Raw genomic sequence first — 18,036 nt, 5'->3', positions numbered from 1 at the left:
ATACATGTCTCATAGACGTCATATCTCACTGATGCCTGTTATATTTGTTATATTATTTCATATATTTGTTTGTTTGTTTTCCCGTTGTCATGTTTCCTCACGTATTTGCTGTGATATAGAGGTGAATGATCACGAATGATAATGGAAAGGGAGACAGAGATGACTCTGGGCAGAACTCAAGCTCCAGTCAGTGAGTGACAGTATTTTAGGGTTCAAGGTGTGTAAAATGAAGGCCGGTGGGTGTGATCAAAACTCACAGATGCATCTCTCTCACCCGGCGGGACAGTAATGCTAACTGGGATTGGAGCTGTCATTCAAAACAACAGGGGAAAGAGTCTCAGCTGATAGCACAGCATTAGGACCTGCCCTGTGGTGGTATACATTTTCCTGGTCTCTTTCATCAGGGAGTGAATGTTCAAAGACTTTCAGAAAAACACTTAGAAGTAATAGTATACAGTACGTTTCAACAAAAGACATAAACAGTAGAGGGGTCAACTCCAAACCTTATCTGCTAGGCCCCATTTTATTGGTTACAGTAGCTTTCTAAGAAAAGCTTTAGAAAATGACTTCAATTATGTATTTTTATCGGTTTTCATTTAATAACAAGGTTGTATTTGTTAGTTCATGTTAGCTAACGTATGAACAAATGTTACAACTGAAGAATACTTCCACAGTTTCTATTTGATTCATAATCTAAATTATGGTTATTTCAGCATTTACTAATGTATTTTACAAATCAAAAGATGTCACTGTTAACATTAGTTAAATTCACCATAAAAATAAAAAAAATGTTCATAAAAAATTACTAAATGCTGAAAACATTTATTGTTCAATGTTAGTTCATGATAGCTAATGCTTAATGTTAACAAATGCAACCTGTAAAGATGCATGGAAATATGAGCTGACACGCTTTGAGCTTTCAAGAAATATATTAAGACTTTAGATTGGGGTTTCCTCACTATTAACTAACTATTCATTATGACTGTAGAATGAGGTTAGACATTAATGTACTTTATACGTACAATTTACAACCAATAAGCATGTTAATAAGAAACTAGTTAATAATTAATTTGTGTACCTTAATATAAAGTGTAACTGAAATATTTTAGTAAGAGATGCACCGATATATCGGCCAATAATAGGGATCAGCCAATAGTTTAAAAGCAGGCGATGATCAGGACTGATTTATCTTTTCAATTAAAAGAATTGGTATCAGCAGATATTCTGAAATAATCAGCTATCGGTATCGGAGGATAAATTTAGTATCGGTGAATCTCTAATTTTAATATATTAATAGACTATTCTGACAGCAGTGCTTCCATCAGACTCTAAATTCCTACTTAATTTCACCAGACCAAAACTATTGAGAATTTGAAAACTCCTATAGGCTACAGTTCTAAACCTTCTTGTTCTGACCTTGATGGCTTTCTGGATGTTCGTGCAAGAATCCCGGATGGTCTGAAGGAGTTTGTTAAATCGCCCCATCTCTTGCACCAGCACGGTGTTCATGCTTTGGTTGTAGCTGGTCGGAAACCTGCGCATGGCAGCGTCTATGTCAAAATCGGGGGGGAGTTTATTCAGGATATCCGCAGCCACCTCATACACCATCTCATCTGTAGATGTGGCGCTGCCACCAGAGGAATGGGACTAGGAGAGAAATTTGGTTTAAACTGGTGACCCCGTGAAGTAAATCAAAAACTAAATATCGACTTTGTGGAAAATGATGTGCAAAAAAACAAAATATAAAGACACACCTGCGTGAGAAGAATGCTGTCGAAAAGCAGCTGGGTTTCCACTTGGTCCTTCGTAATATCAGCATTGGCGTTCATTCCGAAAATTTCAGGTGAGGGATTTAGCGGAAGTGCTTTGGTGTACTCGATGTAACTGTTATACTGCAAAAGAAACAATGGGCTTCTTAATGCAACACCGAACCCGGGACGGTGACGCTAAATAATGGCACGCACTTAAAACAGGCTACCCTTGAGATTGCTGACATTTATAATAATGGCTATGCAAATGACATTCATGAATAAAAGATTTCTAGAGGAAATGCCAAATAAAATTGGGCATAGATTATACATTCGCAAGCAAATAAATCAGACATCACCACTGGCAGCGACCTGCTGTACTTAGTTATTGCACTTATAGCTCATAATCCTTTTCAGAACATTCATGAGGGGCGGTCCAATGCATTTCCAAAGATGTATGTTCTTTATTCTAGCCAAATCAATCATATCTGTAGCATTAAAGCGAGCTGTATAAAGCATGAGGAGTAATGAGCTCACAGAGACCCTGATGCACACAAAACTTTTGTTTTCTCTTGTCACTGCTTTCCTATCGTCTATCCATCCATCAATCAATCCATCCATCCATCCATCTATCGACAGTAGAGCACATCAGAACCCAGCTTTCCAGAATTTCCGCTGTTCTTCAATTGTAATATTCTTAAGGTTTACAAGCTTTCCGGAAACAAGTGAACAGGTCCCAATAACGTGGCCAACAAAAGTAACGTTTTTCTTCGTGTTTGCTAGCAATTTTCTCTGATCCCACTGTGATAATGTGACCATGGTGTGCTGTTGTCTACGGAAAAAAGGTAGAGTGCACAACCCATGACAGCCACCAACTGTGTGACAGGATGACAGGAACATTCTTTCTCGGAAAACAGTGCTGCAATTTTGATGCTTTTCACTGATCCACATACAGCAGTGCCTTCAAATGTTTATGTTGAAAAATAACATTTACCTTCATGTTAATAAGTTAAACTAAATATGTGTCCATCACTTTTGTCAGTGATAGTTCAGTCATCATTGATGCACCCTCATGTCATTCTAAACCTGTGACTTTCTATCTTCTGCAGAACACAAAAGAAGATATTTTGACATCCATTGCATGGACACAAAACCACTGAGACATTTCTGGAAATACATATTTTATGTGTTCCACAGAAGAAAGAGTCATCCAGGTTTTGAACGACATGAGGGTGAACAAATAAAGTCCTTTGAGTACAGTCCCTTACATCTCCTTCAGGGGGTGAGTAGTAGAGGCCACTGGGGTCAAACTTGTAATCGGGGTCATCGGTGATCTCAGGTGTGTAGAAGATGGAAAGTATGGTGCGCAACGTCCTGCGATCCCAGTCGTCTGTAACACGACCTCCATAGTTACATTCACCTGTCATGTAGCGAATGGCATCGAAGGGGATTTCCTGGAAAGGACACACAAGATTGTGTTGTAACTGTACAAAACAGTATTTGTGTCCATATGTACAGTATCAACATTAATACATTTTAGAACATAGATAGTTGTGTTAACTAAGATTGAATTATTGGAAAATCAAATAAAATACAGTTCATTCTTGAAAAGGTCCAGTGTATGAAATGAATCGGCATCTAGTGGTGAGTGGTGAATTGCAACCAAAGGCTCACTTCAACCCTCCCGTTTTAAGCACTACGGAGGCTGACAATAATGTCGTCACGTTTTCACTTCTTTGTCGAAGGAGATAATGTGTACAAAATGCGCTCTGTAGAGCAGTTTGTCCGTTTAGGGCTACTGTAGAAACAACACGGCGAATTCCATGTAAGTGGACTTGTGGCGTATCTAGATAGAAATAGCTCAATCTGAGGTTATAAAATCATAACGTGTCATTACGTAAGGTCTTAATATACAGTACATAACTGTCTTCAGAGGTGTATAATGTTACATTTCTGTCAACAGATCCTCCTAAATATGACACACTGGACCTTTAATGAATAAAGAACATGATGCAACATGATGCCATGTTCACTTCGTCATGATGCCATTTAAAATGACAATTCTTTCATCTTGAACAAATAATGAGAAAGTGTACTGGTTGATCCTTCTGTCTGTCTGTCTGTCTGTCTGTCTGTCTGTCTGTCTGCCTGCCTGCCTGCCTGCCTGCCTGCCTGCCTGCCTATCTATCTATCTAAAGATAATAGAGCACATCAGAACCCACCTTTCCAGAATTTCCGCTGTTCTTCAATTGTAATATTGTTAAGGTTTACAAGCTTTCCGGAAACAAGTGAACAGGTCCCAATAACGTGGCCAACAAAAGTAACGTTTTTCTTCATGTTTGCTAGCAATTTTCTCTGATCCCACTGTGATAATGTGACCATGGTGTGCTGTTGTCTATGGAAAAAAGGTGGAGTGCATGTTGTGGAATTTTCTTATTCCTTAATCAAGGTGAGTCAATTTTGACAAACGCAACATACAGAGACATCAGGTACTTTGCAAAGTATTTTATTGTCATTTAATCTGCATCATAAGCAATGAGCATGGTGCAGAGCAAAGGCACTCTTTCCTTCTGCACCCAGAGTTTATATATTAAAACGTGAAAACCCCCTCCCTTTGCCCCCTAGCCAGAATCCCGAGCTGGTTTCCGAGAAGTGATGCCCGTTATTCCAAACAGAACATCTTGGCCTCTGCTCGAGGGCAAAGGCAGAGTGGTATGACGTGTATAGAGAAAAACATGATAACATAGAGAAGAAAACATGGATAAAAACTTCATAAACATATAGATAGACACATCAAGAAGCTAGACTAGAAAATTTCCATTACATTCCCCCCTTTTATCATATATGATAACCAAAATCTTTATACTTTGACCATGTAAGATGAGCAACGCCCTTTCTCTTACAGGTTTCATTCTTCTATCTAAACAGTTCTTAAAATCCCACTAGAATTGGTAACACCACCTGCTTCAGCCCCACTCCCCAACTTTAGGCTGTTCAGTCATATCATCCAGCTTCCTGAATGTAGAAACAACAACTGACCCTGAGCATTTTACACACACACTGCTTAACCTTCGTCACTTTCCATATTTCCACTCTTATTTGGGAAGTTGCTCCCGTTCCCTCATAATTCAAATTTTTCTGAGTAAGAGCTAGTCTTTTTCCTTTTTATTTGGCCGTCCCAGGGGACATAATGGCCCACATTTTCAAATTTTGTTGCCTTATCCAGAACATCAACTGAGGTACACGTACCTCTACACAAATACATATTTGTTCCCCAGTACCTAGCAGAATTAGGGTAACACTGTCCCTCCCCATACCATTTTATTAAACTTGGAATATAGTGTTGCACAAAAAAAATTCTATAATCTCGAATTTCTCAGGGTTCGATGCATCCCCGACTTCGAACAGTTGATTCCCTTTGTCAGCACGACCATTGCGAAGAGCCATTGTGGATGGAGTTGCCCCTCCTTGGACCTTTTTGCAGTGGGAGGTGTGTCTTTCCCACGACTTCCTGGAAGCTGTGTAATGATTTGTCAGCTCCATTTGCTACTGCTCTTTTGACCTGCACAAAAATTTTGAGAGCAAAAACACAAAAACACATTGCCTTGTAACATCCCCCCTTTTGACGCGTGGTCTAGGCCATGCGTCAAAATTGCAAAAGCAGAGAAAAAATGTTTGGCAAACAGGTGAAGCACATTTCGGCCCCCCCAAACATTGTATGTGTATTTACATGAGCACTCCTTCCAGAGTGCACGCTCAGCTGGTTCTGCAAAATGTTTGCATCTCTGCAAGAGAAAGAGTTCTGTTAGTGATTTCTGGAGACAATCTGTCTGTCTCTGATGTTGCTTGCTTTGCTGCAAGGTCAGCTCGTCGGCTTCCTGCAAAAAATAGTTTCAGATACAAAAGTGTGTGTGGCATAGTCACACACAACAATGGCTGCTGGTAGAAGAATGGCAGATAGCATATCAGCAACCTGTGTGTAAGAATCTTTTTACCATCAGCTTTCAAAACGTTCCTGTGTTTCCAAAGTGTGCCAAAATCATGAGTTACACCAAATGCATATCTACTATCTGTGTGAATGTCTACATTTTTATTCTTTGATAATTTGCATGCGTGTGTGAGTGCAATGAGCTCTGCTGTCTGAGCAGAGAAATGGTCCCTAAAAATTATATCAATTGCTTCTTTGCTTTTGGACTTGCGATGTCTGTAATTGCAGACACGCTTTGCGGACAGCTGTCTGCCACGGTCAGTAATTTCGTGACCCAAAAAACGAACAAATTGTTTTTTGCCAGCTGGACTTTGGAGACATTTTACTTTGTGTTCTTTTCTCTTATCTTTTAAACTGGAAACAAAGGCCTGCGCACCGGTAAATTTGGACATGGCACAACTATGCCTTTATTTTTTTAATCTTTTTAAACTCATTAAAAATTGGCCTTATGCCATTGAGGGCTTCTGATTTGAGGCTTCTGTTTTGAGGGGGTATTGCTGTTTGCGTGGATGAAAATTACCCTTCGGCGTTATCACAACAGGCTCACAGTTCCTAAACAACCAAACATAATATTTTCCTGTTATCAACAGTTGTACGGGCACCTTTCCCAAAATTTCTTCATAAATCTTTTTGTGTGTGAAAACACTTCAAGTCCCCTTGTTGCTGACAGACAGGCATGATTCTCACGATGGGCATGCAACAAATTTGAATATTGCACGTCATCCCTTTTAACCCATTCTATGGGGTGCGCATATTTGTCAGCAAAACACCCACATCTCCCCACACCATTACAATCAACGTCATGAGGCTCTGTGAGGCAATACTTTCTACATCATACTTACGTAATTCAATATTACATCGTACAGCTGTACGAGCGCTGCACTCGGGTCGTGTTGGTATCATGCTCAATCTGTCATCATACACATTATGACTCTGCCCAGCAAATGAATCGGGCAGCAGTCAGACATGAGAAACCTGTGTTGAAATTTGACACTCCCCAACTCACATTGCACCCTTTTGACATCAATTATTTTACATTAGAGCCACTAGCATTTAGGGAAAACACAGCTAGTTTAGACTCTGGCAAATTTAAACACTTCTTGTGAATCACAGTAGGCTATTTGTTGCCCCTGAATCTATCAAAAATTCAAGCGGTTTGTTGCACACAAGCATTGTGCATTTTAGCAAAGTTCAGAAAGCAGTTTTCATTCATCATGGAATGTGAGCTAAGCAGATCTTCGTTGCATACAGTAGGAAAAAGCATTTCTTCATTGCATATGCTAAGGGAAATCATACTCACCACCCTCGGAATGATGCCTCACCTCCTCACTTCCATCTACCTTTTCTCTTGACCTCCGCGCTCCTCGAGGCTCAGGACAATCATTGCGCCAGTGCCCCGTCTTTCCGCAATTGAAACATTTCTCTGGATCATAGGTGCTAGAGGGTTTAAAACCTCCTCTTCCTTGAGCACGTCCACGCCACTGACCTCCTCTCCTCCCGTTTCCTCTTCCTCCGTGCTGTACTCCGATATTCATTAGAGCCATGTGGAGTTCTTTATCTTGGGTGTTTTTCTTTTGAAACTGTTTCTTGTCCGTTTGTCTTTCGGCGTGCACAGCGTGACGGACGATCTCGCTCATTCTCGCGCGATCTGGCTCGATGCATGATTTTTCCACTTCTCGTCTCAGCTCTTCTCTGAGGTTCCGCAGAAAAGTGGATCTGAGATGTCCTTCGAACGGACCAATGTCTGGTCCGTCTGCATCAGGCTGAAGTCCAGAATGTTCTTTAAATACTTCCTCCACAGGCCATTTACCCTGTAACTTTCTCAGGTCAGATGGTTTCAGTTTGACTTTCAACAGTCTCTCTAATTCTTTCATTGAGGGTGAGAATTCTTTGCAAAAGGTCAAAAGTTCTTTGTCTGCCGGTGCTAGATGCACTCTTTCTTGCTTTTGACGCACCGCGGGCTGTGGCATGTGCGGCACTGGTGCTGGTGGAGATACTGGTGGGGGCACTGGAGCTGCCTCGATCGGGTTCAGATGTCGGTGAGGAGGGACACAATCATCCTCCGGTTGGTGTTTGTACTCAGTCATAGATGGGGGTAAAGAAGACAGAGGGGTTAAATCATTATATTCAAGCAAAACAGGGTACAATGGAGTTTTCGGTGGTGGCAGTTCTTCCAATGCCATTCCTTTAAAAACATAGTCACGTCTATTAGCTTCCCTCTCCCATAACTCTAAACATTTACACGCTTCATCATATTTTTCCCTTTCTCTTTTGGACATTTTAAATATGTTTTTTTTCCCCATGTGTTCTCTTATTTTCTCTAATTTTGTGGTACTAAATGTACCGTTTTCAGGAAAGTTTGCTTTTTCTTTCAGATAGGGTACACCTTGTAAACTTCCCGTTCCCCACCTTTTCCTCATTTCTCTGTATGTATGTCTTTTCAGACTCTTTAAAATCTATCTCGATTTAGAGTAGTCACTTCTCTTTTCAGACTCTTTAAAATCTATCTCGATTTAGAGTAGTCACTTCTCTTTTCAGACTCTTTAAAATCTATCTCGATTTAGAGTAGTCACTTCTCTTTAACCAGACTGTTTAGCGCTAAGTAGTCTCCCCTTTCCTTCAGACTGTTCAGAATATTTTCAACTCACCGTTTTTCACTTTTGTGCCTTGCACTGAGTTCTTTTGGGATCACGTCAGCTTGGAGTCCGGAGTAGAGTTCTCTCGTCCCTGTATGGGGTTAGAGCTGGATTTGCTATGTCCAGGATGATCAGTCAACTCTAGTCCGTTCTCCGTCAGCCTTGTGATCCCATACCTCGTCGCCAAATTGTTGTGGAATTTTCTTATTCCTTAATCAAGGTGAGTCAATTTTGACAAACGCAACATACAGAGACATCAGGTACTTTGCAAAGTATTTTATTGTCATTTAATCTGCATCATAAGCAATGAGCATGGTGCAGAGCAAAGGCACTCTTTCCTTCTGCACCCAGAGTTTATATATTAAAACGTGAAAACCCCCTCCCTTTGCCCCCTAGCCAGAATCCCGAGCTGGTTTCCGAGAAGTGATGCCCGTTATTCCAAACAGAACATCTTGGCCTCTGCTCGAGGGCAAAGGCAGAGTGGTATGACGTGTATAGAGAAAAACATGATAACATAGAGAAGAAAACATGGATAAAAACTTCATAAACATATAGATAGACACATCAAGAAGCTAGACTAGAAAATTTCCATTACATGCACAACCCATGACAGCCACCAACTGTGTTACAGGTGTATAAAGACCTTACGTAGTGACACATTATGATTTTATAACCTTAGATTGAGCTATTTCTATCTAGATACGCCACGAGTCCACTTACATGGAATTCGCCGTGTTGTTTCTACAGTAGCCCTAAACGGACAAACTGCTCTTTGGTGTCTTGCTATGAACAGAGGACAAAACCTCCGAGCCCCACTACAATGCAAAACAGAATTAAAGTTTTATAAAAAAGTCTCATATAAGTGGTTCACTTTGAACATGACGTCTCAGACGAGGGCTGCGCCCCTCTATAACTATTCCACCCCATTGTTGAAATCGCTTCAAAAAGCAACAACCTTTCTGCCAGTCTTGAAAGTGTGGCCGCTCAACAAAGGCTCTTTTTTTATGAAGTGGAGGTGCGTGTCAGCCTAGTGGATTCGATATACTGATCTTTGTGCGGGTATGAAAAGACGGACAGAGTGGCGGGATTGTGACATTTCCTGTTGAAATTTCCCTTGCTAATGCAGTGGGTGGCACTACGTACTACCGGGGAAATGTCAGAGCATTCAGAGAGCTCTTGATCAGCTTATTCAGTCTGCTTGTTTTGAAAGGAAGACGGGAAGTTCGAGAAGCGCTTCTCTGAAGTTGGGGAAATGTCAAGAACGGTCTTTTTTTAAGGGCACGCAGAAAAGCGTGAAAAGCAAAAGGGTGATGCGAAGATAGTGTGTGTGATGAAAATGTGTTTGTTATCTCACCTCATACTGGTCTAAAAACATGTGTAGCTGCTGGACAGAGATGCGCAGGTCTGTTTCGTTAAACTCGTAGGGAATGTTCCATCCGAGAGGACCGAATTTTCTCCTCTCTTGGGTCAGGCCGTGGAAGAAGCACAGGCTATACAGAAGCTTCTTAAAGACAGCCTGAAACACACAACGATTTGTTTTTGCCCCATATAAAAGAATTAACAAGCACTTTCTATGATAGATGATAATATGTCTCTGTCTGTGTGCAGCACCTACCGACTTTGAGCTGCTGTCAAAGAACTCAGGGTCAGATATCGGGTCCATGCAGAAGGAGCGGATGATGTTGGAGCGCAGGCCCTTGGGTGCCTCATTGGTCATTTTGACTCCGTTTTGCAGTACAGCCACAGGGAAGTTAGGAGAGGGGTAACTGGTCAGCCATAGACGGAAGTCTTGGTGAGTGGTGTCTGGATTCAGCTCCTGAGGAAAGTCAAAATGCAGCTTCAAAATGTTTTCAATGATAAACGTACTAGAAAATAAAAAGGACAGCTCACAAAAAAAAGACAATTCTTTCTTCATATACTCACCCTCATGTCATTTCGAACCTGTATGACTTTCTTCTGACACTATAAGAATGTTGGTAGCTAAACTACCCATGTATAGACCCAAAACCACTGAGACATTTCTCAAAATATCTTCTTTTGTGTTTCATAGAAGAAAACGTTGTATACAGGATTTAAACAACATGAAGGCGAAACATAATGACAGATTTTGTGTGTGTGTGAACTATCCCTTAATATAACCAGACTAAGAGAACAGTTGTGCTCAAGCAGTGTGTTCAAGTATGCAAACAGTATAAATAAATGGTGTTTATTTGTGCGCTTAAATGACACATATTACATATATTACATAAATACAAATTAGCAAATAATTTCTGAAGAATAATGCAATGACCCGTCACAGTCAAGTGTTTGTATGCTACCTCACAGACACGCTCAAGTGTGGGCATCCAGGAGGTGGCCAGGTGGCAGTTTTGTAAGACCACCCATGTCCCCTCTTTAACACCGGTCTTGATCATGCTCATGGCGATTGGACCCTGACCCTGACCCAGAGACAGAGAGGTCAGCCTGTTTCCTGTGAAGCCCTGAACAATGACCCAGACAGCATGTGTTAATAACAACAGTTCAGAAATCATTATAAACAAGAAAAACAAGAGGTCATCCACCAAACCTAAACAAAAACGTGTAGTTTAAGCTCTCGAATAATGATAGCAACGTGGAGATTTTAGCAGCATCTATTTGGTTAGGTTACGAATTGCAACCAACAGCTCACTCCACCCCTCCCTTTTGAAGCACAACAGAGGCTGACACAGGACTAAGATATCGCCACATTTTCGTTCTTTGCAGAAGGAGATAACATATTTAGGAAAAGCGCTCGGTAGAGCAGTTTGTCTGTTTAGGGCTACTGTAGAAACAACGGAGTGAAGGGGACCCGTGGTGTATGTAGATAGACATAGCTCAATCTAAGGTAATAAAAACATAGCGCTTCATTATATAAGGTCTTAATACACCTATGCATTTCTCTCAATAGATCCTCCAAAAAACTACACACTGGACCTTTAAGCCATAATTTGAAAATGATGTGCGTGAAATGTGCAGCTAATATAGTGAGCACCTGCTCCTCGCCAAACTTTAGAAGAGCAGCCATGGGGTCTGATCCTGGGGAAAGGATGAAGATCAGTGGAGCACAGCAGTGACTGTCTCCAAATGCTGCGGCCAGATTAAAGGGTGGAACCTCGATAAATTGCTGCCCAAGGATGTCTGACACAAATTCCTGTACCATGGGAACAACCTGACATGGAAAGAGACAGAGAGAAACGTCTCGGTTACGTATGTAACCTCTGTTCCCTGATGGAGGGAACAAGACGTTGTGTCGAAGCCGACAGATGGGGTTCGCCCTTGAGAACCAGTCATCTCTGACTATTTTGAAAAGGCCAATGAAATTTGGCGAATGAAATTTGCATGCCGGGCTCCGCCCCCGGAAATCCGGGTATAAAAGGGGAGCCGGCGTGCTCATTCATTCACCTTTTGTGCTGAGGAGCCTGAAAGCATCTCGTGACTGCTGCAGCGGACGGCTATTGTCGTGGCAAGAAGGACACAACGTCTTGTTCCCTCCATCAGGGAACAGAGGTTACATACGTAACCGAGACGTTCCCTTTCTGTCGGTTTCTCGACGTTGTGTCGAAGCCGACAGATGGGGTTCCTATTGAAAACGCCACGGCAATAGCCGCGTCACAATCTCCAGCGAAGCGACGTTGGCCAGCCTAGGCGAGTCAGACGTAGCGCTCTCGCGAGATTGTAACCTTCCAGTAGGTAGACAGGGGGACCCAGAGCTTTCAGAAAAGGTGGGTAGCCCCTGCCCTCTGTCAACTCAGACGGCCCCAATGGCGAGAGCCGTCCGGCCATAGGACCACTGGGTAAGCGCTATTCCCTCAAGGGGGAGGTGCGCTACGGAGACCACTTCCCACCCTCGGGGGGAATACAGTGGAGAAACAGCATGGTCTTACCGGTAGGGAAGAACTCATGGGAGGTATGTGCGAGAATCCGCAGGGTGGATGCCCACCCGGGGAAGGTCACGGGTTCCGGGGGGAACAACTCATGACGGAATCTCAGACGGAACCACCCTGCCGGGGGGTTACCACGTCTGGAGCACTGAGGTCGGTTAGAGTCACACGTAGATAACTCAACTTGTGCCCGCCAAAGGTGGCAGGCTGCTCCGCCCAGCCCGCTGCCTTGAGTGCTTAGTGATGGATGGAATGCCTATTCTTCGCCCGAGGGGAAAGAAGGGAGGCAGATGATTGCGCACTGACCCACCTAAAGAGGTGGAGTGGCGCTCGTCGCAGGCGTACGCCCTGCCGGCCGCTGGTCTCACCTGGTGTTATCCTGCAAGACTCGAGCTGACACCGGATCCACGCGGAGGTTGTAGAACCTCGCGAAGGTGTGGGGCGTAGCCCAACCCGCAGCTCTGCATATGTCTGCCAGAGAGGCACCCCGAGCCAGTGCCCACGAGGAGGCAACACCCCTGGTGGAGTGTGCCCTCACTGCCAGCGGGCACGGGCAATCTTGAGATCGGTACGCAGTCGTGACGGCGTCCACGATCCAGTGCGCCAGCCTCTGTTTGGAGACAGCTTTCCCCTTCTGCTGACCTCCAAAACAAACAAAGAGCTGCTCAGAGCCTCTGAAGCTCTGCGTGCGGTCCACGTAGAGGCGCAAGGCGCGTACTGGACACAACACGGACGGGGTTGGGTCTTCCTCCCCGGTGGGGAGCGCCTGCAAGGTCACCACCTGGTCCCGGAAGGGAGTGGTGGGGACCTTGGGCACGTAGCCGGGCCGAGGTCTCAGGATCACGTGAGAATCACCGGGCCCGAAATTTAGGCACTCTGTGGACACGGAAAATGCTTGCAGATCCCCCACCCTCTTGATGGAGGCGAGCGCCGTCAGGAGAGCCGTCTTCATCGTGAGATGAGAAAGATAGGTCTCTCCGAGGGGCTCGAAGGGAGGCCTCTGAAGGCCCGCCAGGACCACATTGAGGTCCCAAGAGGGTACGGAGCGCGGTTGAGGTGGGTTAAGCCTCCTCGCGCCCCTGAGGAATCTGATGATCAGGTCATGCTGCCCTAGAGGTTTTCCAGCAACTGGTTCGTGATGAGCGGCGATAGCGGCTACATACACTTTCAGCGTGGACGGAGAGAGCTTACTCTCCAACCTCTCCTGCAGGAAGGACAGCACGTGCCTGACCGAGCAAATCCGTGGGTCTTCTCTGCGAGAAGAACACCAAGACGAGAAGAGGCGCCACTTAAAGGCGTACAGCCGCCTCGTGGCAGGTGCCCTAGCCTGAGTGATGGTCTCCACCACCGCGGGGGGTAGACCACTCATGATCTCCTCGTCCCATCCAGGAGCCAGACGTGGAGGTTCCAGAGGTCTGGTCTCGGGTGCCGCAACATGCCCTTCCCCTGCGAGAGAAGGTCCTTCGTCAGGGGAATTGGCCAGGGGGGAGTTGTCGTCAGGAGCATTAGCTCCGAGAACCAAGTCCGGTTGGGCCAGTACGGCGCAACTAGTACCACTTGATGCTCCTCTTCCCTGACCTTGCACAGGACCTGTGCAATGAGGCTCACTGGGGGAAGGCGTACTTCCACTTGTCCCGTGGCCAGCTGTGCGCTAGGGCATCCGTGCCGAGGGGGCCCTCGGTCAGGGAGTACCAAAGTGGGTAATGGGTGGTGTCCAGGGAGGCAAACAGGTCCACCTGTGCCCGCCCGAACTGCACCCAAATAAGCTGGACCGCACGGGGGTGGAGTCGCCACTCTCCACGGGGCGTCGACTGACGAGAGAGCGCATCGGCTGTCTGGTTCAGGTCGCCCGGTATGTGAGTGGCATGCAGAGACTTCGTCACCTGCTGACTCCACAGGAGGAGGCGTCGGGCAAGTTGCGTTAACTGTCGTGAGCGTATACCCCCCTGGTGGTTGATATACGCTACGGCAGTCGTGCTGTCTGATCGGACCAGTACGTGCTGGCCCTGCACGAGGGACCGTAGTCCCCTCAGTGCCAACAGAACAGCCAACAACTCTAGGCGGTTGATATGCCAACACAGCTGGGACTCCGTCCAGAGACCCGACACTGTGTGCCCTTTGCACACCGCACCCCAACCCCGTAAGGAGGCGTCGGTCGTTACCACGGCGCGCCTCGGGACCTGCCCCATGGGGACGCCAGTCCGTAGAAAGGTCACTGATGACCACGGGGTTAGGATACGACGGCAGAGAGGTGTAATGACGATCAACCTCCTGCCTGCGTGCCACGCTCTCCAGGGAACTCGTCTCTGTAGCCAGTGCTGCAGCGGTCTCATGTGCATCAACCCGAGGGGAATTACCCCCGCCGAGGACGACATGTGGCCCAGGAGCCTCTGAAAAAGTTTCAGGGGGACCGCTGGTCGCTGCTTGAGGAGTTTCAGGCAGTTCAGCACTGACTGTGCGCGCTCTGTCGTGAGCCGCGCCGTCATGGAGACAGAGTCGAGTTCCATACCGAGAAAAAAGGAACTCTGCGCAGGGGAGAGTTGGCTCTTCTCTCGGTTGACCCGTAACCCCAAACGGTCTAGGTGCCGGAGCACCAGATCCCTGTGTGCACACAACAGTTCTCGCGAGTGTGCTAAGATAAGCCAGTCGTCGAGATAGTTGAGTACCCGCACACCTCTCTCCCTGAGGGGAGTGAGGGCGGCTTCCACGACCTTCGTAAAGGCACGTGGGGACAGGGACAGACCGAATGGGAGGACCCTGTACTGATATGCTCGCCCCTCGAAAGCGAACCGTAGGTACGGCCGGTGACGAGGGAGAATCGAGACATGAAAGCACGCGTCCTTCAGGTCGATAGCCATGAACCAATCTTGACGCCTGACGCACGTCAAGATGCGCCTCTGCGTGAGCATCCTGAACGGCAGCTTCTGGAGGTGCTTGTTCAGGGCACGCAGATCTAGAATGGGGCGCAACCCTCCACCCTTCTTGGGGACGATGAAGTACGGGCTGTAGAACCCGCTGGACATCTCGGCCGAGGGGACGGGCTCGATCGCTCCCTTCACCAGAAGGGTTGCCACCTCCTCCCGCAGCACGGGAGCATCCCTGCCTCTGACCGAGGTAAAGAGGATGCCCCGAAACTTGGGTGGAGGTCTGGCAAACTGGATCGAGTAGCCGAGACAGATCGTGTTCTCCAGCCACCTTGACGGTCTGGTGAGTGCTAACCAAGCACTCAAAGACTGCGACAGGGGCACTAGAGGTACGATCTGCTTCATCGCCCCTGGGGAGGGCGGTTCGCTGGCTAGCGGTGCCGGCCCCACCTCGTGGGGGGACTGGCTCCGCTGATTTGCCTGCCTGGCGGCGGCGCAGCTCAACGCACCGTCGAGGTGAGAGTGCTGAGGGCTGCGCGATTTTATACTCGGCCTTGCATGTCGCCACAACGCAACGTCGAGTTGCCGAACACCGTCCTGCGGAGGGTGAGTGCGGCTGGAAGGGGGACCCAGAGAGAGAGACTGCTCTTTTTGTGAGGAAGTGGGCGCTAGGCCCTGAAAAGGGACCGTCCCTTTCCGACCCGTCAGCGATGGAATGGCTGGGGTCGGGCCCGATCTCCCCGGGTCCGGCTCGTCAGGAACGCTTCTGCTTCCGCGGCGGCTGCTGACGAGACGGTGGTCGCTTCTTCTCCGTCCTCTTCCGGGGGGCCGCCTGAGGAGGGGGCACCGTAGCCGGAGCTGACGATGAAGAAGGCCGGGGCTGCTGGGAGGCAGACGTTCCACGGGACCTCGACGGCCGAAAGGCGGTCGGGTCGCGGCGGGGCAGGATGTGCTTGATTGCCTCCGTCTGCTTCTGCACTGCCGAGAACTGCTGGGAGAAATCCTCGACAGTGTCACCAAACAGCCCTCCTTGCGAGATGGGAGCATCGAGGAAGCGAACTTTCTCGGCTTCACGCATCTGCGCAAGGTTTAGCCAGAGGTGTCTCTCGTGGACCACCATCGTGGACATCGTCCGACCCAAAGCTCGCGCTGTCACCTTCGTCGCCCGGAGGGCAAGGTCGGTGGCAGCGCGGAGCTCCTGCATAATCTTCGGGTCGGTCTTACCCTCGTGGAGCTCTTTCAGTGCCTTGGCCTGGTGGACCTGCAGGATGGCCATGGCATGAAGAGCTGAGGCAGCTTGTCCAGCAGCGTTATAGGATTTCGACACCAGCGATGCCGAAACCCTACACGGCTTAGACGGGAGTCTAGGTCGAGACCTCCAGGTGGCCGCCGTCTGCGGGCACAGGTGCACCGCGACTGCACGTTCAGCCTGGGGGACATCAACGTAGCCTCTAGCTGCCCCGCCATCGAGGGAAGAGAGGGCGACAGAGTCAGCATGACGGGAACGAGCCGAAAAGGGGGCGCTCCAGGTCTTGCTGAGCTCCTCATGCACCTCGGGGAAAAAAGGTACAGGGGGCGTGCGCGGCTTGGAGCCGTGCTCGGACCCGATGTACCATTTATCCAGCCGTGAGCGCTGGGGCGTGGGCGGTGCCGTGCACTGCAGCCCGATACTCGCGGCGGCCCAATAGAGCATGGCCGACATCTCGACGTCTGCCTTTTCCTGAACTCTATCTCCTGACGGAGACGGCTCGAAGGAATCGTCAGGGTCGGATGCCAGAAGGTCGCCCTCCGATGCTGCGAGGGACATCTCATCGTCGTGACGGTGACGGAGGAGTAAGACGGTGTGGAACCGCCTTCCTGGGAACGGCCAGACGAGCGAATCGGGGCGTGAACGGTCCGCGAGCCATCGGCTGACGGATTGACGCTCACGGAAATCCCCATGCCACCCAAGCTGCTCGCCGCTGCTGACGGCGGGGCCGTGGCCACCGCGGTCGCAGAGCGGGAAGCAGACGAGGTGGTGGCTGGCTCTCGAAAGAGCGCAGCCACCCGTGACCGCAACGTCTGTATCGCCATCTGCCCGCAGTGCGGGCAGGATGACTCCACGAACGCTGCCTCAGCGTGTTGGACCCCCAAACACCTGACGCAAGCATCGTGTCCGTCCCCCTCCTCAATGAGGGAACCGCAACCACGAGAACAGCGGGACATGCCACGCTGAGAAATTTGCTCTTTCAGGAAAATATCTCTTTCAGAAAACACCTCTGGAACTGCTGAAACGCCGTGGGGGATGATCGCTCGGAAGGGACAATCCGCTGCACCACGTCAAGAATTCAGCTGTAGTAGTCGTCATTCGATGCGAAGGCTCCGAAGAACAAAAGGTGAATGAATGAGCACGCCGGCTCCCCTTTTATACCCGGATTTCCGGGGGCGGAGCCCGGCATGCAAATTTCATTCGCCAAATTTCATTGGCCTTTTCAAAATAGTCAGAGATGACTGGTTCTCAAGGGCGAACCCCATCTGTCGGCTTCGACACAACGTCGAGAGACCGACAGAAAGGGAACAGCGCAATAGCACGTTTAGAACAAAACAGTGAGTTTGTTTTTATATTCATTAATAATTATATTTACAATCTCTTGCTTTGCCTTAGATTTTTGTGAAAACAAGTTTCCTATAAATTCAGCATAAAACGTTGTAACAGTTTTAATACGCCTATGATACCTTAAACGCTACCTGTGGTTTTAAGAGTATACCATACCTTATCTGGCCGCAAGCACCGTATCACCAGCATCCGCTGGAACTGTCCCAACTTTTCCTGCCACTCAGATGGGAAAGGACTGTGATGGGGGTCCTGGAGAACACACACACAGCATGAAATGACAAATCTGCCCATTTCATACCACAGAG

At 47.6% G+C, this 18,036-nt stretch overlaps 1 protein-coding gene across 1 annotated transcript in view; it reads right to left on the bottom strand.

The window, feature by feature from the left end:
- The window catches only part of LOC306898736 (dynein axonemal heavy chain 7-like), a gene marked incomplete at both ends in the record, with an annotated part of 101,709 nt that overhangs the window by 4,027 nt on the left and 79,646 nt on the right, over positions 1 to 18,036 (bottom strand). The window contains 8 exon segments of the mRNA XM_079464478.1: positions 1,417 to 1,647; positions 1,755 to 1,892; positions 3,017 to 3,202; positions 9,727 to 9,888; positions 9,988 to 10,188; positions 10,691 to 10,852; positions 11,383 to 11,559; positions 17,888 to 17,980. Coding sequence (XP_079320604.1) covers positions 1,417 to 1,647; positions 1,755 to 1,892; positions 3,017 to 3,202; positions 9,727 to 9,888; positions 9,988 to 10,188; positions 10,691 to 10,852; positions 11,383 to 11,559; positions 17,888 to 17,980 — 1,350 coding nt within the window.

Source organism: Barbatula barbatula, assembly GCF_947034865.1.
Source record: "Barbatula barbatula genome assembly, chromosome: 9".
NCBI classification, from domain to species: domain Eukaryota; kingdom Metazoa; phylum Chordata; class Actinopteri; order Cypriniformes; family Nemacheilidae; genus Barbatula; species Barbatula barbatula.
The sequence above is the reverse complement of the archived record's forward strand: the minus strand, read 5'-3'. Positions and strand labels throughout refer to the sequence as shown.